At 41.7% G+C, this 24,019-nt stretch overlaps 2 protein-coding genes across 3 annotated transcripts; one reads left to right on the top strand and one right to left on the bottom strand.

The window, feature by feature from the left end:
• Window positions 1-5,950: 5,950 nt before the first annotated feature.
• Window positions 5,951-10,708, bottom strand: kin (Kin17 DNA and RNA binding protein). The gene is made up of 12 exons (XM_083934917.1): window positions 10,496-10,708; window positions 10,317-10,411; window positions 9,282-9,325; window positions 9,047-9,169; window positions 8,642-8,826; window positions 7,911-7,959; window positions 7,765-7,816; window positions 7,558-7,678; window positions 7,350-7,475; window positions 6,507-6,606; window positions 6,294-6,394; window positions 5,951-6,131 (listed from the first exon to the last, which is right to left on the bottom strand). The coding sequence occupies exons 1-12, from the start codon at window positions 10,607-10,609 to the stop codon at window positions 6,072-6,074; spliced, it is 1,170 nt and encodes a 389-aa protein (XP_083791043.1). The 5' UTR covers window positions 10,610-10,708; the 3' UTR covers window positions 5,951-6,071.
• A 648-nt stretch (window positions 10,709-11,356) lies between these two features.
• Window positions 11,357-15,740, top strand: atp5f1c (ATP synthase F1 subunit gamma; the record flags this gene model as incomplete). Of its 2 annotated transcripts, XM_083934951.1 has the most annotated exons (9): window positions 11,366-11,436; window positions 11,947-11,981; window positions 12,976-13,107; window positions 13,211-13,418; window positions 13,632-13,775; window positions 13,951-14,015; window positions 14,102-14,257; window positions 15,100-15,196; window positions 15,600-15,740. In XM_083934951.1, 9 exons carry the CDS (start codon window positions 11,396-11,398, stop codon window positions 15,601-15,603), a joined length of 882 nt encoding a protein of 293 aa, XP_083791077.1. The 2 variants fall into 2 exon arrangements, with proteins under 2 accessions (XP_083791076.1, XP_083791077.1); XM_083934950.1 differs by lacking the exon at window positions 15,600-15,740 and having other exon boundaries at window positions 11,357-11,436; window positions 15,100-15,200.
• Between the last annotated feature and the right edge of the window lie 8,279 nt (window positions 15,741-24,019).

The following is a 24,019-nucleotide window of genomic DNA, read 5'->3' as shown; positions in this document are numbered from 1 at the left end:
CTATCTTTCTCTGCCACACTTTCTCTCTCTCTGTCACACACTCTCTCTCTCACACACACTTTCTCTCTCTCTGTCACACACACTCTCTCTCTGTCACTCTCACACACACAGAGTTCTTAACACATTTCTTATTAAAACCATACACTGGTGTGTGTGTGTGTGTATTAGGGGCTGGCAGAAGGACTACAGGCGCGATAAGAGGCGCGGCTCAAACGTCTACTGCTGGTTCATACACAACAGTGGGAAGGGCTTCATTGACGGCCGCTACACCGACTACATCGTCCCAGCTCTCCACAGCTTCCTGCAGCCGCTCTGAGCACTCACACGCGCTGCTACGATTGATTATCCTCTGGTGTTTATGTGCATCTACGTACATTTCCTGATTTGTTTTTTATATTTTAAAATCACAAAAGTTTATAATTACTTCCCAAAGAACACCAGAAGTTTTGCTGAATTTATTTGGACAAAAAATGTACATCTGTAAAGTTAAGATCGACCTGAATATCAATACAAAATAAAAAACTAATTAAACACATTCTTCTGAGTTTCTCTGCGGGCTGTGTGTGTGTGTGTGTGTGTGTGTATGTACAGGTGAATCTTCATCCATTCATTCAATCCATCGGTACCAAGATGGAGTCTCTACGAGGTTCCTATCAAAGGTTATGGCCTATTTAAAATAGGGTTAAGGTTTGGGATTGGGGTTGGGGTTAGGGTTAGGGTTGGGGTTAGGGTTAGGGTTTAGGATTAGGGTTAGGGTTGGGGTTAGGGTTAGGGTTGGGGTTTAGGATTAGGGTAAGGGTTTAGGATTAGGGTTAGGGTTGGGGTTAGGGTTTAGGATTAGGGTTAGGGTTTAGGGGTTAGGGTTAGTTTAGAGACTTGAAACTTGGGCTACCCCCCCCCCCTATTTCCTGGGTGCTGAGTTCACTCGTGCTGGTTTCGTTGCGATCGGACGTCGGGAACCCTTTGATCTTAAACAATTGTGTGCCTATTTTTTTTTCCTTAGGTGCTCATTTGTTGAGACTTTGCCTACCCCCCTATTTATGGCCACGAGCTTTCCATTGGTACCAAGATGGAGTCTCTACGATGTTCCTATCAAAAGTTATGGCCTATTTAAAATAGGGTTAAGGTTTGAGATTAGGGTTAGGGTTAGGGTTAGGGTTGGGGTTGGGGTTAGGGTTAGGGTTTAGGATTAGGGTTCGGGTTAGGGTTAGGGTTGGGGTTAGGGTTTAGGATTAGGGTTAGGGTTGGGGTTAGGGTTGGGGTTTAGGATTAGGGTTAGGGTTTAGGATTAGGGTTGGGATTAGGGTTAGGGATTAGGGTTGGGGTTAGGGTTAAGGTTTGGGATTAGGGTTAGGGTTGGGGTTAGGGTTAGGGTTGGGGTTAGGGTTTAGGATTAGGGTTGGGGTTAGGGTTTAGGGTTAGGGTTTAGGATTAGGGTTAGGGTTTAGGGGTTAGGGTTAGTTTAGAGACTTGAAACTTGGGCTACCCCCCCTATTTCGTGGGTGCTGAGTTCACTCGTGCTGGTTTCGTTGCGATCGGACGTCAGGAACCCTTTGATCTTAAACAATTGTGTGCCTATCTTTTTTTCCTTAGGTGCTCATTTGTTGAGACTTTGCCTACCCCCCTAATTATGGCCACGCACTTTCCATTGGTACCAAGATGGAGTCTCTACGATGTTCCTATCAAAAGTTATGGCCTATTTAAAATAGGTTAAGGTTTGGGATTAGGGTTAGGGTTTAGGATTAGGGTTGGGGTTAGGGTTAGGATTAGGGTTAGGGATTAGGGTTGGGGTTAGGGTTGGGGTTAGGGTTGGGGTTGGGGTTAGGGTTAAGGTTTGGGATTAGAGTTAGGGTTGGGGTTAGGGTTGGGGTTAGGGTTTAGGGTTAGGGTTTAGGATTAGGGTTGGGGTTAGGGTTGGGGTTAGGGTTGGGGTTAGGGTTTAGGGTTAGGGTTTAGGATTAGGGTTAGGGTTTAGGGGTTAGGGTTAGTTTAGAGACTTGAAACTTGGGCTACCCCCCCTATTTTGTGGTCTCTGAGCCCACTCGTGCTGGGTTCGTTGCGATCGGACGTCAGGAACCGTTTGATCTTAAACAATTGTGTGCCTATCTTTTTTTCCTTAGGTGCTCATTTGTTGAGACTTTGCCTACCCCCCTATTTATGGCCACGCGCTTTCCATTGGTACCAAGATGGAGTCTCTACGATGTTCCTATCAAAAGTTATGGCCTATTTAAAATAGGGTTAAGGTTTGGGATTAGGGTTAGGGTTGGGGTTTAGGATTAGGGTTAGGGTCTAGGATTAGGGTCAGGGTTGGGGTTTAGGATTAGGGTTAGGGTTAGTTTAGAGACTTGAAACTTGGGCTACCCCCCCTATTTCGTGGGTGCTGAGTTCACTCGTGCTGGTTTCGTTGCGGTCGGACGTCGGGAACCCTTTGATCTTAAACAATTGTGTGCCTATCTTTCTCTGCCACACTTTCTCTCTCTCTGTCACACACTCTCTCTCTCACACACACTTTCTCTCTCTCTGTCACACACACTCTCTCTCTGTCACTCTCACACACACAGAGTTCTGAACACGTTTCTTATTAAAACCATACACTGGTGTGTGTGTGTGTGTGTGTATTAGGGGCTGGCAGAAGGACTACAGGCGCGATAAGAGGCGCGGCTCAAACGTCTACTGCTGGTTCATACACAACAGTGGGAAGGGCTTCATCGACGGCCGCTACACCGACTACATCGTCCCAGCTCTCCACAGCTTCCTGCAGCCGCTCTGAGCACTCACACGCGCTGCTAAGATTGATTTTCCTCTGGTGTTTATGTGCATCTCGTACATTTCCTGATTTGTTTTTTATATTTTAAAATCACAAAAGTTTATAATTACTTCCCAAAGAACACCAGAAGTTTTGCTGAATTTATTAGGACAAAAAATGTACATCTGCAAAGTTAAGATCGACCTGAATATCAATACAAAATAAAAAACTAATTAAACACATTCTTCTGAGTTTCTCTGCGGGCTGTGTGTGTGTGTGTGTGTGTGTGTATGTACAGGTGAATCTTCATCCATTCATTCAATCCATCGGTACCAGGATGGAGTCTCTACGAGGTTCCTATCAAAAGTTATGGCCTATTTAAAATAGGGTTAAGGTTTGGGATTAGGGTTAGGGTTGGGGTTAGGGTTACGGTTTGGGATTAGGGTTAGGGTTTAGGATTAGGGTTAGGGTTTGGGGTTAGGGTTTAGGATTAGGGTTGGGGTTGGGATTAGGGTTTAGGGGTTAGGGTTAGTTTAGAGACTTGAAACTTGGGCTACCCCCCTATTTCCTGGGTGCTGAGTTCACTCGTGCTGGTTTCGTTGCGATCGGACGTCGGGAACCCTTTGATCTTAAACAATTGTGTGCCTATCTTTTTTTCCTTAGGTGCTCATTTGTTGAGACTTTGCCTACCCCCCTATTTATGGCCACGCGCTTTCCATTGGTACCAAGATGGAGTCTCTGCGATGTTCCTATCAAAAGTTATGGCCTATTTAAAATAGGGTTAAGGTTTGGGATTAGGGTTAGGGTTAGGGTTGGGGTTAGGGTTAGGGTTGGGGTTGGGGTTAGGGTTTAGGATTAGGGTTAGGGTTGGGGTTTAGGATTAGGGTTAGGGTTTAGGATTAGGGTTAGGGATTAGGGTTAGGGTTGGGGTTAGGGTTGGGGTTGGGGTTTAGGATTAGGGTTGGGGTTAGGGTTGGGGTTTAGGATTAGGGTTTAGGGTTAGGGTTGGGATTAGGGTTTAGGATTAGGGTTAGGGTTAGGGTTGGGGTTGGGGTTAGGGTTTAGGATTAGGGTTGGGGTTTAGGGTTAGGGTTAGGGTTTAGGATTAGGGTTAGGGTTGGGGTTTAGGATTAGGGTTGGGATTAGGGTTAGGGATTAGGGTTGGGGTTAGGGTTGGGGTTAGGGTTAAGGTTTGGGATTAGGGTTGGGGTTAGGGTTAGGGTTAGGGTTGGGGTTAGGGTTAGGGTTGGGGTTGGGGTTAGGGCTTAGGATTAGGGTTGGGGTTAGGGTTTAGGATTAGGGTTAGGGTTGGGGTTAGGGTTGGGGTTAGGGTTTAGGATTAGGGTTAGGGTTTAGGATTAGGGTTGGGGTTGGGATTAGGGTTTAGGGGTTAGGGTTAGTTTAGAGACTTGAAACTTGGGCTACCCCCCCTATTTCCTGGGTGCTGAGTTCACTCATGCTGGTTTTGTTGCGATCGGACGTCGGAAACCCTTTGATCTTAAACAATTGTGTGCCTATCTTTTTTTCCTTAGGTGCTCATTTGTTGAGACTTTGCCTACCCCCTAATTATGGCCACGCGCTTTCCATTGGTACCAAGATGGAGTCTCTACGATGTTCCTATCAAAAGTTATGGCCTATTTAAAATAGGGTTAAGGTTTGGGATTAGGGTTAGGGTTAGGGTTGGGGTTAGGATTAGGGTTAGGGTTTAGGATTAGGGTTGGGATTAGGGTTAGGGATTAGGGTTGGGGTTAGGGTTTAGGATTAGGGTTGGGGTTTAGGATTAGGGTTTAGGATTAGGGTTGGGATTAGGGTTAGGGATTAGGGTTGGGGTTAGGGTTGGGGTTAGGGTTAAGGTTTGGGATTAGGGTTAGGGTTGGGGTTAGGGTTGGGGTTAGGGTTTAGGATTAGGGTTAGGGTTGGGGTTAGGGTTAGGGTTTAGGATTAGGGTTAGGGTTGGGGTTAGGGTTAAGGATTAGGGTTAGGGTTTAGGGGTTAGTTTAGAGACTTGAAACTTGGGCTACCCCCCCTATTTCGTGGGTGCTGAGTTCACTCGTGCTGGTTTCATTGCGATCGGACGTCGGGAACCCTTTGATCTTAAACAATTGTGTGCCTATCTTTTTTTCCTTAGGTGCTCATTTGTTGAGACTTTGCCTACCCCACTATTTATGGCCACGCGCTTTCCATTGGTACTAAGATGGAGTCTCTACGATGTTCCTATCAAAAGTCATGGCCTATTTAAAATAGGGTTAAGGTTTGGGATTAGGGTTAGGGTTGGGGTTAGGATTAGGATTAGGGTTGGGGTTAGGGTTTAGGGTTGGGGTTAGGGTTGGGGTTAGGGTCTAGGATTGGGGTCAGGGTTGGGGTTTAGGGTTAGGATTAGGGTTAGGGTTAGGGTTTAGGGGTTAGGGTTAGTTTAGAGACTTGAAACTTGGGCTACCCCCCCTATTTCGTGGGTGCTGAGTTCACTCGTGCTGGTTTCGTTGGGGTCGGACGTCGGGAACCCTTTGATCTTAAACAATTGTGTACCTATCTTTCTCTGCCACACTCTCTCTCTCACACACACTTTCTCTCTCTCTGTCACACACACTCTCTCTCTGTCACTCTCACACACACAGAGTTCTGAACACATTTCTTATTAAAACCATACACTGGTGTGTGTGTGTGTGTGTGTGTACTAGGGGCTGGCAGAAGGACTACAGGCGCGATAAGAGGCGCGGCTCAAACGTCTACTGCTGGTTCATACACAACAGTGGGAAGGGCTTCATCGACGGCCGCTACACCGACTACATCGTCCCAGCTCTCCACAGCTTCCTGCAGCCGCTCTGAGCACTCACACGCGCTGCTAAGATTGATTATCCTCTGGTGTTTATGTGCATCTACGTACATTTCCTGATTTGTTTTTTATATTTTAAAATCACAAAAGTTTATAATTACTTCCCAAAGAACACCAGACGTTTTGCTGAATTTATTTGGACAAAAAATGTACATCTGCAAAGTTAAGATCAACCTGAATATCAATACAAAATAAAAAACTAATTAAACACATTCTTCTGAGTTTCTCTGCGGGCTGTGTGTGTGGGTGTGTGTGTGTATGTACAGGTGAATCTAGGGGGAAGTAACTCTGACACAGTAGAGTCCCTGAGGTTAAACAGGTGTCTCAGACTGATCCAAGAACACACCTGATCCAACAAATCCACCTGCGTGAAGGCGATTCAGTTGGTTGAATGAGTCGAGTCAGGCGTGTTCTTGCCTGCAGCCACAGCGGCCCTTCACCGGATCAGTGTGAGACACCTGCGTTAGAAGGAGGGCGGTTGTTGTTGTCGCTTCAGGCCAGTTTGGAGAAGTCCTCATAGGCGACGTCCACTCTCTTCCCCTTCTGTTGACCCTGAAGACAAAAGAGAGAACGCGAGGCTTTAATGAAACGTAACGCAAAGAAAGTAACGACACCTAACGAAAGCTTTTACAGCTACAACACCTGAGGCGTGGTGTGCTCGCAGTCTAAGGGCTTTTATTGTGAAAGGTAAGGACAGCGTCTTGAAATACTCACAGATTCGAGCGTGAGCGTCGCGCTGAAGTTCTTCTCGTCTATTCCCTCCAGCAGAGCCTCGGTGTCTCTGTGCGGGCCGTTCAGGATCAAAACCCGTTTACCTGCAGGAAGTTTGACAACAACATGCTGAGGAGGATGGAAGGAAGAGTGCCGCTCTTGTGAGGAACCACATGTTCCCACCGTTAATATTTATATTCAATAATCTGGGTTTACCCGGAGCAGGGATGACCGTCTCCACGTGGTTCTGGTCCAGTTTCAGTTTGTCCCCGGAGTCGATCATCTTCACCACGGCTCCGTATCTGTCTCGGACCTCCTACGACAAAACCATTCACGGCTATTAGCTACAGAGTTATGAGTGACATTAAATAATAATAAATGTGTCAAAGAATAAAAATATGTGAGAAGATTTTTAAAAATAATATTTAGAAGCATTTTAATTTTTCACATTTGTTCATTTATTTTAAAAGCAAAGCAAATACGGAAAATGGGAGAATATATATAAAAATAAAAGGCATAATTTCTATGCAAAAATGTATATATTTAAACATTTTTTTACAAATGTAAACACAATATTTTGTATTCTGATATTTGTTTTTATATTTTCACATTTGTTATTTTCATTTATTTTTTACATTTCTATTTTTTCTCATCTCCTTTATTATTACTTTTTTATTTATTCTTCTTTATATTTCTATATTTACTTATTTTATTTACTTCTCTTTATATTATTACATATTTATTCATTTTTATTATACATTTGTTATAATTTTATTTGCTGTTTCTGCATTTTTTATGTATTTATTTGATATATTCCTTTTTATATTTCCAAATATCTATATTTACTTATTTTATTTACTTCTCTTTATATTATTACATATTTATAAAGGGTTATTTGTTAATCATTCATGTTATAAATATATTAGCCGTCTTTATATTTCTGCATCTTTTAATGTCCTTATTGTTTTTTATTTATATATATTTATTATTCTTTTATTTATTCATTTACGCTGGTCTTGTGTCGCCCCACACACACACTCCCCTGCGGAGCCTGGTTACCGTGATGACGGCCTTCTTCTTGTGGTACTTCTCTCCCAGTCTCTTGGTGACGACTTTGACCACGATGTTGGGCTGCAGCCAATGATCCGTTCTGACCGGCTCCTGCTTCTTCTTCTTCTCCTCCATCTGCACACAAAAAAGCATCGAGTTTGAATAAACAGTGACTGAAAACACCCAAAGGAGACAAGAGGAGATCCTCCCCTCTCACCTCGATGATCTCCTCCAGAGCAGACTTCTTCTTCTTCTCCCCTCTGGAGTCTGAACTGGTGTCTTTCCTCTTGGACGACGCTGCCGCCGCTGCTTTCAGGGCGCTGACGCCGAGGGCGGAGCTACAGGAAAACACAGACACCAACTTTAATGAGACTCGCTTTGATGACTCAGCAGCAGAATTAGCAACGCGCTAAGATCTCTGTACCTGGATTTGGACGTCCCGGCTACGGACGAGGAGGCGCCCAGGTTAAAGGCGACTGTGAGGGGGAAAAGAAAGACGTGTGAGGGTGTGTGATAAGAAATGCAGCAGAGAAATGAGAGCGATCAAACAAGAAAAGAACAAAAACACACCTTTTTCTTCTTCATTCTCACGCTTCAGCTCCGTGAAAACTGGAGTTTCCTTCAAAATAAAATACAGAAGACATGATTTTTATTTATTTTCATTAAGCTGAATTCAGGAGGAGCCAGTTGAGGTGGTTCGGGATCATCTACTAAGGATGAACCCTGGGCGCCTCCCTAGGGAGGTGTTCCAGGCACGTCCAGCTGGGAGGAGGCCTCGGGGAAGACCCAGGACCAGGTGGAGAGATTAGATCTCCACACTGGCCTGGGAACGCCTCAGGATCCCCCAGTTAGAGCTGGTTAATGTGGCCCGGGAAAGGGAAGTTTGGGGTCCCCTGCTAAAGCTGCTGCCCCCGAGACCCGACCCCGGATAAGAGGCTGAAGATGAGATGAGATGAATTGAAAACAGGGTTCCTACACCTTTTCAAAAGTCAAATTCAAGCCCTTTCAAGGTCCATTTTTGAGCTTTTCGAGCATCTCACAGCTGTGGTAAATAATGTATTTCTACAAATACATACTGAAAAACAGTTATTTCACATGTTCATTTATTTCTACTCTATATCTAATTATTATTATAACTGCAGATAGAATTTCAAGCCTTTTATCCAAAATTCAAGCACTTTTCAAACCTTGAAAACATTTAAAATTCAAGGACTTTCAAGGATCTCAAGCACCCGTACGAACCCCGTTAAAAGGTGTGTGTGCGTGTGTGTGTGTGCGTGTGTCTGTCCGCGGCTGCTCACCTCGACCTCCTTGCCGTCGCGGCCCCTGCGGACCTGCTCCTCGATGAACCTGGCGCTCCTCTCCTCGTCGTCCAGTTCCTGCTTCTTCTTCCTCGCCTGCTCCTCTTGGCGGCGGATGGTCTCGGGGTCGCGGTCGATGTACTGGACGTACCAGCCTTTAGGGGTCTCGTCCACCTTGCAAAAACCTGACGGCGACATTTAACCCGATTACCGCACGCTTTCAAATCTTTTAAGCAGCACCTGCTTCGGCTGAGATTGAATCTTCACAAATATTTGAGCTCACGTTTCTTTTTTGGGTTTTAAATCAACACCAAAATCATTTAAATTACTTATTTAAAGAGACAGAAAATGTTACACACACACACATTTACATGATTGACCTTTAGTCAAATGTCATCAGATTACCTTCTCTGCCCAGCCACTTGGTGAAGTCGGTGAGAGTCTCCCACTGTGTGGAGTTCATGTGGACGTGCTCTCTGTCACTGATGTATTCGTTGTAGACGATGTTGTTGTGCACTCTCTTGGTCCCTGAAGATAGTAAACAAACAAACAAACAAACAGACAAACAAACAAACAGAATCAGTTTGCTGCCAGTAAAACATCTGCTGTGAACTCTAATCCGTGTGAAATCAGGACTCACCGAAACGTCTCCGGAGCAGCTCCACGAAGTCGCTTCTGAACTCACTGGGAGGAAAAGACATGAGAATTACGGCGAGCGGTTTTCACATTAAATAGCCCCGTCAAATTAGTTACTGTCTGATTCGTTTTATGTTAGCTTTCTTTTGGTTTGATTTACGTTTGCTTATTGATGGAGATGGAGTCTCTACGACGTTCCCATCAAATGTTATGGCCTATTTAAAATAGGGTTAGGGTTAGGGTTTAGGATTAGGATTAGATTAGGGTTTAGGGCTAGGGCTAGGGCTAGGGTTAGGGTTAGGGTTAGGGTTAACGATTAGGATTAGGGTTTATGGTTTAGGGTTAGGGTTAGGGTTTTGGGGTTAGGGTTAGTTTAGAGACTTGAAACTTTGGCTACCCCCCCTATTTCCTGGGTGCTGAGTTCACTCGTGCTGGTTTTGTTGCGATCGGACGTCGGGAACCCTTTGATCTTAAACAATTGTGTGCCTATCTTTTTTTCCTTATATGCTCATTTGTTAAGACTTTGCCTACCCCCCTATTTATGGCCACGCGCTTTCCATTGGTACCAAGATGGAGTCTCTAAGATGTTCCTATCAAAAGTTATGGCCTATTTAAAATAGGGTTAGGGTTTAGGATTAGGGTTTAGGGTTGCGAGGGAGCCGATCCCAGCTGACATCGGGCGTGAGGAGGGGTACAGCGGGAAGGAGAAAACCCAAGCAGACACGGGGAGAACATGCAAACTCTACACAGAAAGGCCCCAGCTGGGATTGGAGAAGTTAAGGTTTTCACAGAGTGGATCTTCGACAGCATTCAACCAAACCTGGGACCCACTGCTGCTGTTATTAGTAACAGTGTTAATGTTTAATTTAAAATGCTATTAAGGTGGTCAACAAGTACACATAGAGAACCTGACTTTAAAACTTAAGTAACATCTTTGATTCTGTTCATTTTCTGGATCTTGCTGGGGTCAAATTGACCCCGAGGATGAATGATGTCAGTACATTTTGAAGGGAACAGGAGGGTTAAGTCATGAACTTACTCAGAGAAGTAGTCCATGAACTTGTTGGGGTCCTCTGAAGCCAGCAGCAGCTGCCTCTGGTGGGACTCGGACATGCAGTGACATTTGAAGCCATTCTGCAAAAAAACAAATTCAGTCATTACATAAACAACAACAACAACAAATACATTAAATCAGACGGATTTAAGAGTACATCTCACCTCATCTCTGCATTGTTTCTGACACATCTGACAATACCACCTCAACTTCTGCAGCCCTTTGGACTTTATTCTGTTGGCTATCGCCTTTGGGGACAGAAAATCCGCCTTCCCCATCCTGACACGCGACAATAAGCATAAACCAGCCGAGTTTTATTTATTTATAACGTTTAAACCGCTCACACCTCGAGTGAAACGGGGACAAACCGTGAAACACATCCGCTACCGACGTAAACACTCGGTTTCCGCGTGTTTAGCGTCATAAACCTCGCGATAGAAGCTGAAAACACGCGATAAGTAGAGATGCGTTCAGGGACTCGTTATAAGCTCGGAGTTTTGTGTTGCTGAATGAAAAGTGGCTAAATCGGGATCAGAATCCACTTTATTGCCAAGTATGTAAAAAGGAAGTTTAATTTTGTGATTAGCGGATACACATATATAAATATACACATAAAAACATAGAATAAACAGAATTTAGCGTAACGACTAAACTAAAAGAAGACATTAAATATTATAACGAATATTACATATAACAAATAAAATAATAAATTATACACATAAAATAAAAATACAATACTTTAAAAAATTCAAATAACAGGTCTCTCTCCTGTTTTGTTGTATATATTATTATAGTTTATTGTTTATAGCACACTGTGCAGTGTATAAACACACGATGTATATATTGGATTCTATGTATGTTGTGTACAAAGTGTTTTATCTGCTGTAACAAAATAATTTCCCAGTCTGGGATCATTAAAGTCATTCTATTCTATACTATTCTTTGTAGACCTGTGGGTCTCACCTCTACGACATTTCCGGTAGTCCGTAAACGCAACATCCGTCCATTTTGCTTTTACTCAGCGCATGCGCAGTCCTGCGTGTCTGACCTTCATAGGAGTAATCATGTTCGCCAGGACCAGCGCGTTGGTTTTCTCCCCACAATGGTAAATTCAGGACTCCTGACCTTCACCACCGCCTTACATGTTATATTCTGTGTTTGTTCTTTATTAGAAGTGTGAGCAGAGTAAATGTGCAACTTCTAGTCTGTTAAAACACACAGTTATTGAAGCAAGGACGTGCTAAAGTGGAGGCCGCAGCTAATGAATGACAGCGGCGAATGCTAAGCTAACCTAACATGTCTTCTGACATTGGTGAAATGTCTTTCTCTCTTAACTAACATCTCACACACTCAATTAGTACAGCACTACGTTGTTTAAGACACTTAACAGTCTTTTAATTGGGGCTAACTGCCAAGGCTTATTTGTGCAGGCTAGCTTGCAGCGCTAGCTAGTTAGCAACATAGTGAATGTTCTTCAAGTGTCAGCTCAGATTTGTCTATGATGCAAACACAAGATGCTGATATTAACTTTTGGACTTTCTTAATAATGCTGTTGGATGTTTGTAAAGATGTGAAGGCGGCTGCTGAAGCTCACATGCACTATTTGTGTCCACAGTGGGCAGGTCAGGAACATGGCCACCCTGAAGGACAGTAAGTACTTGTGTGATCTCCTCTCTGAAACATGCACAGATGAAAGTTTACCCCACAGATTATACAAACTCACACAAATGCAACATTTGAACACTGAAGAGCAGAAGCTGGTGCGTTCTGGTGATAAGGTCAAATATCTGAAGTTCACAACAGAAGCTGCAACACGTTTTTTAAAGTGTTTTTATAAAACCACTGCACCTTTTTACATGAAAGATACAAGTTTACAGTTAAAAAGAGCTTAACTTCATCAGGATCACTGTCTGTTTTGGTTGAAAGTGATTACACAGGTATTAGACTTTTACATTTTTGTGATTTTCTTTAAACATCTTTCATTCATTCATATTTGATGTTAAATCTTATTCAATTTTATTTAATGTATTTTATTAATTTTGTATTTTTCTTAAGGTTTTAGTCGAGCTTTGATTTTACAATTTTATCATTAGTTATTAAATCTATATTTTGTTTTTAATCAACTGCCTGATTCTTAGTCTAGCTTTGATTTAACTATTTTATTATTATAACTAATATAGTTATTAAATCTATATTTTTTTGTTTTTAATCAACTGTCTGATTCTTAGTCTAGCTTCTCTTTATACATTATAATTATTATAATAGCTATTTAATCATAATTTTTTTGTTTTTTTAAAGGACTATTTGTTTGTCTAGCTTTAGTTAATTTCATAATAGCTACTAAATAATTAAATAATTTTCTTTTTAATCCAATGTCTGATTTTTAGTCTAACCTTTATTTAGTTATTACTTTTATTTTTGTCTTTTTTTATCTGTTTTTATCTTACTCTAAAATCTAATTTAAAAATCTAAATCTAGTTCACTCTGTTTGACCACTTTTGCTACAACTTTTAAATCTCTTATGACATTTTCATAAGTTATTATCTTGCGTGCATTGGTCTTAAATAGTTTTGTGTTGTGTTATTACAGTGGTAATAATAAGGTCACAGGTTGGTGCTACAGTTGATAAACGTCTTTTCTTTAGTCACCATCAGGTTGAAGTCCATCAAGAACATCCAGAAAATCACCAAGTCCATGAAGATGGTGGCCGCTGCTAAGTACGCTCGTGCTGAGAGGCAGCTGAAGCCAGCCAGAGTCTACGGCACCGGTGCTCTGGGTACGTACACTTAACCTCCATGTATCTCTCACGCGGTAAGAATCTTTACTCTTGATGTTGTTTACATCTTTTGACACCGTTTCCTCTCCGCGCCGCTCTCCAGCCCTGTACGAGAAGGCCGAAATCAAAGCGCCGGAGGAAAAGGGCGGCAAGCACCTGATCGTTGGCGTGACCTCCGACCGTGGACTCTGCGGTGCCATCCACTCTGGCGTGGCCAAGGCCATTAAGAGCGAGATCGCCAGCCTGACCGGCGCTGGCAAGGAGGTCATGGTGATCAATGTGGGAGACAAGCTGAGAGGCCTGCTGAACAAGTACGAATAGAAATCAGAGCAATGATGAAAAACAGGTTTTTGAGCAGCTGTTTCTCTGTATTAGTGTCAAATGTGTAAATGTTACATCTTTGTAACCTAATTTTAGACGGGGTCATGTGTATGAAACGGTTGAGAGCCTGATTCACAACATGGGACGACATATCATAACTCATGTTAAGTAAAAAATGTCATTTTTTCACTGTCCCTGCTCAGAACTCATGGACAGCACATCATAATGAACTGTAAGGAAGTCGGCCGCAAGCCCCCGACCTTCACCGACGCTTCGATCGTCGCCAGCGAGCTGCTCAACCTCGGATATGAATATGACCAGGGTGCTGTCTTCTTCAACAGTTTCAGGTACGAGACTTTCAATCTTTACCTTATTTGTTTTGAATTCGTGTAAGAAACTTCTCGTTGTATGGGGCGGCTGTGTTTAATCGTCGTAATTGATGACGTTGATATACGTTGAACTTTGTATTGTTTACTTTTTCTAAAACGTATGTTTATATTCATTCTTTTTTCCCCGTTGCAGGTCTGTTATCTCATACAAGACGGCCCAGAAGCCTTTGTTTTCCACAGACACAGTTGCTAACGCAGGTAATGTTGTTGTTGTGAAAGGTCTTAAAGACCCTCAGGTGTCCTCCACAGAGAGATACTGAACTTGTGTGTCCCCCTTACCACAGAGACCATGGGCGTCTACGATGACATCGATGCTGACGTGCTGAGGAACTACCAGGAGTTTGCTCTGGTCAACATCATCTACCTGGCCATGAAAGAGTCCACCACTGCTGAGCAGAGCGCCAGGATGACCGCTATGGACAGCGCCAGCAAGAACGCCTGTGAGACTTTTATTCTGAAAGAGACAATGTTCTTACTAAGCTGTTTGAACGGCTAAGGAGAATTAATATTACACCAATATTCACATTTACACGCAAGAGTACAAAAATGGATTGACTTTAGAGTTTGTTTGTTTTCAGCTGCAGATATCGGGTTATAGAGATGCCGTCGCTCAACTCCGTTCTCGCTTCTCACGTTGCTAATCGGAAAGTCCGAATATTAGCTGTTGAACCCCGAGGTTAAATAGTTGTCGGACGGATAGCCTGTGGGTTTCCGAGAATGCACAGGTCAAAACCAGAGCATCATAAAATAAAATTGGATTAATCGCCCGGCCTTAGCCCCGACCTGTCTGACATTTCTTTGCTGCTTTGCCGGCGTCTTTGAAACTAACGTTACGAACAGCTACATCTCGCCACCGGTCGGACAAGCTGCTAGTTTTGGATGGTGGTTATTGAAGAGATACGAAAGCGGGAAATATGCATTTTAGATAAACGAGATGAGTATACCCAGATGCTCCCCGTCGCCTTTTTGCTGAGCACTGTTGAATTGTTTGTGCGTGAATCGGGAGTTTTCTAGCTGGACGTCGTGATTGGAGATTTTATTTCCTGTCTATTGACTAGTGTACGACGTAATATTGATCAGTTATGTAATGATGCTTAAACCAGCTGTAGTAAAAACAAGCTTCTCACTGGTTTATCAATCTGTAGACAACAGTTTTAATCCTATATTCACTATATATTTAAGTTCACTTCACCTTTAATGGAGTATAACTCATTATGGTCATCACGTTTCACACCTTTTGATGTAGTTTTAAACCTTAAACGCTTCTCTCCCTTCCCTTCAGCTGAGATGATTGACAAGCTGACCCTCACCTTCAACCGTACCCGACAGGCCGTCATCACCAAGGAGCTCATCGAGATCATCTCTGGAGCTGCGGCTCTGTAAGTCCTTTGCCCTCAGCGACTCTCCCTCTTTACATTATGTTCCTCCATCACGACTTCCTTTTGTTCCTCTCCCCCAAAAGATTCTCTCAACTATGCGTGTCTTTTTAAATAATAATAAAAAAGCCATCACATTCACATTCTCCCCTCTGACTTTATCTGCTCCTCCTCACCGTCCGCTGACCTCAGGACCTGAGCCTTGTTTTAACAGGAGGTAACACTGTAGACTGTAATGTTAGGAGCCATTCTGAGCTAGTTTGACGAGTCTTATGTAGAAGTATATATTTAATATAATAGTCTAGATTCCCTTTAGTGTTTCCAGTTTCACCCTGTCCCCAAGCCAAGTCAAAAAAAGCTCTCTCTGCTTCGTCTTCTCACCTGTGTTTCTTTTCCCTCTCTGCAGATAATCGGGCGAGATCGTTCGTTTCCATCACATACAGCTCTTCAAAGTACTTCAGAGAGACTCGTGTCGTCGAAAGTCTGCGGACATTTGTGCTTCTATTTGTAAAATATATGGAGAAAATAAACCTCTTACAGAATATGCTTTTCATCAGTCCCTGTCTTTAATCACAATAAACGCTGATGACGAACAAAATCTCGTGGAATTCATCAAACAACGTTGTTCAGGGCCTGAGCTCTGTAGGTGTTTCTCTGCATATTAACAAGACATACACAAGAAGGAGGAATTAGATATGAAATGAAACATGCAGGTGACAATTTATAAACTAAATCCTTGTCCGACCCTGACTTAGTTTGACTTTTTCAACAAACTATGCTATGACTGTTTTGGACACGCTATTGTACGACTGGTTTAAGCATTTTTGGGACATTATGTTTCGATGTTTTTTGACTTTTTTCAACAAACTATGCAATGACTTATTTTTTGGCTTATATTTTGGTTTTCTTATGTTTTTTCCTGACTTTTTTCAACATAATGACGACGGTTTCAAGCATTTTTTTGGACATATTTTGACTTTTTTGACATACTACTATGACTTTTTTTGGGCTAATTCTTGGAAACACTGTTCTATGACATTTCCTGACCTTTTTTTTAAACAAATTATTCAAGTCAATTTTATTTACAGTGCCAAAACAAAAGTTATCTCAGGACACTTTACAGAGTAGGTAAAGACCACACTCTATGACTTAACTATGATTTACACAGACCCAACAATTCCCCCGTAGAGTACGGTGGCAACGAAAACCTTCTCTATAACAGAGGCTGAAAAAGACCCTGAGTCAGTTTAAAATGCCCTCACGATGGTTTGTTAGTGCAAAATGTTATAAACAAGTCCTATCAGTCACTTTAAAATGGTTTACGTGTTTGCACTGCTTGATCTCAATACTGGTGATTTCAGTGTTTTTGCATTGTACTTACAGTTTATGCTACCTTCTGTACACATGCGGCTCTTACAACAGGCGTTATGCTTTGACAAACACACTTTTGAGGGAATCAATAATTGTTATCTGCAAAATCCCCCAAAATATCAGGATATTGATCTTTGTCAATATGAGACACATCTAGTTCAAACCTACCATCGCCTTTGATCCACCTGAGGTTCAATGAGGTTGAAAATGTATTGTTTTTATCTCTCTTACAAACACACTGCATGTTTTGACATCATTCTATTGATAAATATGCATTGAATTGAAATATGTAAATATAACTTGTATTTCCTCAAATGTAATCAAATTTATTTGTATAAACCAAATACTCACTCCTGTGTTTGACCGTATATTAGCACACTGAGGTCTTCTCCTAATATTTATTTTATTTTATTACCACAAAAAACTGATTGGCAGAGGGCGAGGCTATTACCGTATCAATTCTGTATCACCAATAAGATTAAGGAAGTACATATAAAACAAAAGAACTCACCATCAAACCAAGGACGCGAGCGATCCACCTGAAACTCCTGTGCTCATTAACGGGGACTCCATCTCCATCACTGTCACATTCAAACTCCTTTGAACCCACATCAGCAACAAACGCAGACCACGTCGACAATAAGTCCCAGCAAAGACTTTTACACTCTCCGACAGCTCAAGAAGTTCAGGGTAAGGTCTTGTCTCATGCTCCGCTTCAACAGCCATCATCGAAAGCATCCTTGCCTCATCCATCACAGTCTGGTACGGCAGCTTCCGCTCACTTTCCTGGAAGAAATTACAGCGCATCGTCAACAGAGCATCCAAACTGATCGGCTTCCATCCATTGAATCACTTTACCGCAAACGGACACTTCGCAGAGCCCGTAAGATCGTCTCTGCACACCATCACATCATCAGCTCAAGAAGTCCAGGGTAAGGTCTTGTCTCATGCTCCGCTTCTACACAGCCAACATCGAAAGCATCCTCGCCTCATCCATCACAGTCTGGTACGGCAGCTTCCGCTCACTTTCCTGGAAGAAATTACAGCGCATCGTCAACAAAGCATCCAAAATGATCGGCTTCCATGCATTGAATCGCTTTACCACAAACGAACACTTCGCAGAGCCCGTAAGATCGTCTCTGCACACCATCACATCATCAGCTCAAGAAGTCCAGGGTAAGGTCTCGTCTCATGCTCCGCTTCTACACAGCCAACATCGAAAGCATCCTCGCCTCATCCATCACAGTCTGGTACGGCAGCTTCCGCTCACTTTCCTGGAAGAAATTACAGCGCATCGTCAACAAAGCATCCAAAATGATCAGTTCACCCCTTCCATCCCTTGAATCGCTTTACCGCAAACGGACACTTCGCAGAGCCCGTAAGATCGTCTCTGATCCCCATCACCCTGCACACTTCGCCCTCCAAGTCCAAGTGTTAGGGTAAAATGTTTTTGTATAGTTGCACTGACGTTATTTGCTGCTCTGTGTGCCCTGAATGGCCCCCCGGGGACAAATAAAGTTTTTTGAATTGAATTGAATTGAAGTCCTGAGGCGTTACGGGACAATCGCCAAAACAAAACAACACAGTTTCATTCTCTCTGCAATTTTCATTTTAGTTTTAGTTTTTTAGTTGAGTTTATATAGTTTATTTTGAATATTTGGAAAAACAAAATGATCATACATTAATGTGCAGTCATAAAGAAAAGAAAAAGAATAAGAAGAGAAAAATAAATATATAGAAAAATAAATATATAAGTATAACAAAGTAAACTGACAAATATAAATTGTGTTTACATATCCGAAAAGGAAAAGGGAAGAATTATAAACGTATTTAAGTTTATTTTTACCCTTTTAAATAAATATTACTGAAATATTTTGCCTTCTATCTATAAAGTAATAACAATAATAAAAAAACTTCCATTTGTCATTCTTCAATTATCCTCGTTCTGTATCTAACAAAGCATAATTCTACTACAAAGATATTTATCTTAATAAAATTTTATATTATTCTTTATATTATTATAATATATAACATACACTCACATACTGGAGATGACACAGAGTACAATATAGCTACCCATATAAACATACATACACACACACACACACACAAACATACATACATACACACACACATACATATATACACACACACATATACATATATACACACACACAAACATACATACACACACATATACATACTGTATATACACACACACATAAACATACATACACACACACACACAAACATACATACACACACACACACACACGTATCCACATACAAACATACATGTAATCCTCAAAACGCCCCCATTTTAAACTGTGAAAGGTGAGGAATATGAATAAGCATGGACCTTATGTATTATGTAATGTGTCTGTATGTATATCTGTGTGATATGTTTAATATTTGATTTGATGTTTGAACCTGTACCAAGCTGTACTGTTAAAATCCCACCAGCCAGGCTGTGTGGTCATTACAATTCAATTCAGTTTTATTTACAGTGCCAAATCCTAACAAAAGTTATCTCAGGACACTTTACAGAGTAGGTAAAGACCACACTCTATGACTTATTTATGATTTACAGAGACACAACAATTCCCCCGTAGAGTACGAAACCTTCCCTATAACAGACAGGAACGTATCAATCAATTAATATCAAAATTTTACACATTCATCCTAAAAAATCTATATTTTTCCAAATTCCCAGATATTAGGAAGTTATTAAGTACATTAAATTATCGTAACTTTTTGCAAAAATGAACCAGAATCGTTGACACATGTATAATTGTTTACATTCTGACACCTTTTGGACGTGAATGTCACAGTATGTATTTGGTAAAATGAACTGTAACATGAGAATTTGATGGAGAAATGTAATTCTATGTTTTAAACATGATACATACATATACTGGATTTATTGTTAACTTGTTGATTTTGTATGGCAAAATTTATTTGCACAGATGTAAGGTAATAAAAAATATCCCCTACTTCATCACTTTCCACATCGAATTACAGAATACAACTCTCCAAGCCTTAAATTTCTTCATAGAAAATGAATAATTTTATATAAATATACATATATAGTTTGTTATACAGAAGCATGTTTATACCCAGATTTATTTCTTTTCTTTTTTCGCCAATTTCATGTTGAATACAAGTCTGGTTTGTTGTAAATGTGAAGTTTTTAAATAAAGATTGTTAAAAAAACAAAAGAAAAAATAAATATAATTCAGAATAAATATATTTTTTTATGAAAAAGCAATACTTTCATTTTGTACCGCTCAAAACGCCCCGTTGGTTTATTATTTATTACTTTAAAAAAATAAAAATAAAGCTTTTAATGAATGTTCAACCGTTAGCATTAGCTTGCTAACGTTAGCTAGGTAGCTAGCTGCATTTACGCACGAGGATGCGTCTGTTGTGGCCGTTAGTTGACGTCACGGCGACTTTAAATCAATGAGGCCGCCATTTTGTAAAGCCGTTAAAACAAGAAAATCCCTCTCCGGAGTCTTAACAAGTTAAGAAAAGTAGAAGACAGGAGACTCAATCATTCACACGTTAGCTAACGTTAGCGTTAGGTGTTAGCGGTGTGTGTGTGTGTGTGTGTTCACCTGTGCCGTTGCCGCTGCCTCTGCCTCTGTCACCAGGCTGAAGTTAGTTTGGTATTCACCGCCCGTTGGTTAACGGCCATGACAGTTACGGCTCACAGTGAACGCTAAACTGACTTCACTTGCTCACCTGGTCAATTACAGACCAGCTAACCGGCTATAAAAAATACTTTTTTTAGCTTTACATCAGTGACTTAACCCTCTTCTTATACAATACACTTGCGTAGTGCTTTTAGTAAATTAAACAGTTATGTTTTATATATATTAGAACAAAAAAGGTTTTTAAGTATGGAATCCACAAAAATAGACGGCAGTCACTCAAGAAAAATAAATAACTAAAGACTATCTTTTCTATAAATTGTTTATTCAACAACAACTCAAAGCTTTTACATACTGAATACATACTGACATTGTTTGGTCCTGTTGGCATTTATTCAGCTTATTCTGTGAGCAGCGGTCTTGGATTTTTTTAAAAAGGGCAGTTAACCAGAACTTCTGTCTCTTGAGCAAACGTAAAGTCAGCACATTTTTAGACAGGGATCCATAAAATAATGTTTTAACCATTTGTAGCATCATCCGTGGTGTAACCAAAAGGGTCGCCGGTTCGAGTCCCTGTGTGGACTGCCGATGTGCTGTTAAGCAAGGCACCTAACCCTCAACTACTAATCAAATCAACCTTTATTTATACGCCGCTTTTCATACAGAAAAGTCTCGCAAAGTGCCTCACAGAGATGTACAGAAAGAGAGAACCCAACCCTCCCACCCCCACAGTCACGCACAGAGACACACACATTTGTATACGTTAATACACACATTCACACACACACACACAGCCACGCTGACACACACACTCACACCTACACGAACACTAGCTGTCACTACAGAGACATTTGCAGCCCCCTCGCTCTGACATCTCTCCATTAATTGCATGCATATAAGTCCTGTTTGTGCATGTGGCCTGTGAATGTTCTCATTCGTCCAGGTCATCGTTATCCTCAAAGCAATTTCAGTCAAAAACAACTGGACTGGTTGTTTGTCAACGCAAAGGAGCAGCGGCTCTACTCCGAGTTCCTCACGGATGCTGAACTTCTCCCCCTCTCTCTAAGGGAGACTCCAGACCCCCTCCTGAGGAAACACGTTTCGGCCGCTTTTCTGTATGAAAAGCACCGTATCAATAAAGGTTGACTTGATTTGATAAGTAGTTGAGGGTCCGGTGCCTTGCTTAACAGCACCTCGGCAGTCCACACAGGGACTCGAACCGGCGACCCTTTGGTTTCCAGCCGAGTCACCACAGATGATGCTACAAATGGTTAAAACATGATTTTATGGATCCCTGTCTAAAAATGTGCTGACTTTACGTTTGCTCAAGGGACAGAAGTTCTGGTTAACTGCCCTTTTTAAAAAAATCCAAGACCACTTTTCCACAAAAATCCACAAAATTAGCTGAATAAATGCGATCATACTGGAAAATGTCAGTATGTATTGTATATATTCACTATGTAAATGTATGTACAAGTATTTGAGTTGTGCATGTGTGTGTATTTAAGGCGAGGGGTATAATAACAATAATATATTCACCTGTATAATAACAATAACAGAGTGAAAAAATTGAATTGAATTTCCCTTGCGGGATAATAGACTGGCATCCTGTCCAGGGTGGACCCCGCCTCACGCCCGATGTCAGCTGGGATCGGCTCCAGCCCCTCCGCGACCCCGACAGGGACAAGAGGATGAAGATGAATGAATGAATGATAAATAAAAAGGAATTCTTCTTCTTCTGACTGCTCACTGCTCACTGCTCAGTGGAGACTCTTTGTATGCACTTCCTGACGTGTCCACCAGGCTGCGCTGTCTGATAAGAAATGCGTCGCTCCTGAGCGGCAAACCCTGCATCAGAGAGGCCACCAGTGTGCATAATAGCAACATAGCATAATCTTCTTGGTTTACTGTATGACAAAAGGTTTAGTTCTGGTCAATTGAGCCCCTATATTCAGACCCGATATCTGATCTGAGTGCAGTGTTTTTGCATGGATCCGGTGGTTTAACGTTAATGTAGACGACACGATGAGACAGTTAGGAAACAACTCACAAGGTGATTGGGGTTTGCATTATTTTGTGTGTCCACAGTGTATACTTTTGTGTGTATGTGTGTGTGTGTGTGTGTGTGCATACATGTCCTGCAGGCCTTGTTTGTCTATTGTATTTGCGCTTGTTATTGTTTACTCCTGAGGGGAGCGGCGAGCGATTGCATCTGAACACTGAAATTACAGCGATGCCAGACTCTGATAAACACAGTCAGAGAGCAGCAGCCTTCTCATCTCCCCCTCACCGGCGAGGCCCTGCAATCCAGCGTCACATGGATGTGGGTGAGGGAACAAAGGGAGGAGGGGGGGGGGGGGTACAGAGAGACACGGTGCACAGTGGTTTACTCTCCTTTGTGGCAGGATAGCACCGTGGCACCGAGTTATCTCAGCTGCAATTATTTCCTTCTCTGTCTTTACGTGTCAGGTATTCCACCTGCTGTCAGAGACGTTTCTAAGTCCTCAGAAGTGAGTCCAGGTCCAGATACAGGGTGCAAGTCTTTCTGCTCTGAATGCAGACCATTAAAATGAGAAATGGACTTTTTTTTGTAGCTTTGTATCGTTTCTATAAGTGTAAAGCAGTGCTTCCCAACCCCCGGGGCTGTAGACTGACACAAGGCCTCGGAGCGTTTTCTGCCTTACGGCGAGGAAACAATAGGATTTAAAAAAATTAAATTATTATGTAACTTTACACATGATTTCTCCAGTAATTACCTTGACCCATCACTCTCCGCCATGTCCACAACAACCAGTTTGAAGAGAAGTCATTAATAAACTAAGAAATCTACAAATAAATAAACTGGGGGAACCGTAAGGTCGCCGGTTCGAGTCCCTGTGTGGACCATGAATGGAGTGTGCCAGTTCATCTCCTGGGCACTGTCGACGTGCTGTTGAGCAAGGCACTGAACCCCCAACTGCTCGGGGAGCCGATCCATTTGGCAGCCCCCTCGCTCTGACATCTCTCCATTAACTGCATGTATACAGGTCCTGTTTGTGCATGTGTGTGTATTTCGGGCCTGTGTGTGTGTGTGTGTGTGTGTGTGTGTAACATGTATAATAATAATAATAATAGAGTGAAAAAATTGAATTTCACCTTGCGGGATTAATAAAGTAATAATTCTATTCTTCTAAAATCTGAAACTAGAGTTCGTGCACACGACGACAGCACGTGTCGTGGGTCAGTGTTGAAGCAGAAGTCTGTCTGTAAACTGAGATGGACTGTGGGTTTGAGCCATTGTGCGTCTCTTTGTGGTGGTTTTGCACACAGGTTATTCTTCAATAGTTCATATTCCCATGTTGTCATTTTACCTCTATTTTCCAGTCAATATGCACCTCGTTGTGGCTGTTTGTGGTTGTTTTGAGCCTCTCTTTTAATTTAGCATTCATCTTTTAGTAATTTTGCATCTTTTTGTGTTTGTTTTGCATCAATGTTTAGTCATTTTGTAATTTTTCTGTGTGGTTTTATTTACTTTTGCATCTCTTTGTGGTGGTTTTGCATAAATTCTTAGGTGTTAAACATTGTCTTTGGTCGTTTTACGTCTATTTCTAGTCAATATGCATCTCCATGTGGTCATTTTGTAGTTTTTCTAGCCTCTCTTATAAATTTGCATTTATTTTTTTAGTAATTTTGCATCTTTTTGTGTTTGCTTTGCATCAATTTTTAGTAATTTTGTAATTTTTCGGTGGCAGTTTTGCATTTATTTTTAGTGGTTTTGCATCTCTTTGTTGTGGTTTTGCATATATTCTCAGATGTTTAACAT

Source organism: Echiichthys vipera (assembly GCF_963691815.1).
Source record: "Echiichthys vipera genome assembly, chromosome: 20".
In the NCBI taxonomy this organism is placed as follows: Eukaryota; Metazoa; Chordata; class Actinopteri; order Perciformes; family Trachinidae; genus Echiichthys; species Echiichthys vipera.
Note: the sequence above shows the minus strand (reverse complement) of the source record. Positions and strands in the feature narration are given on the sequence as shown.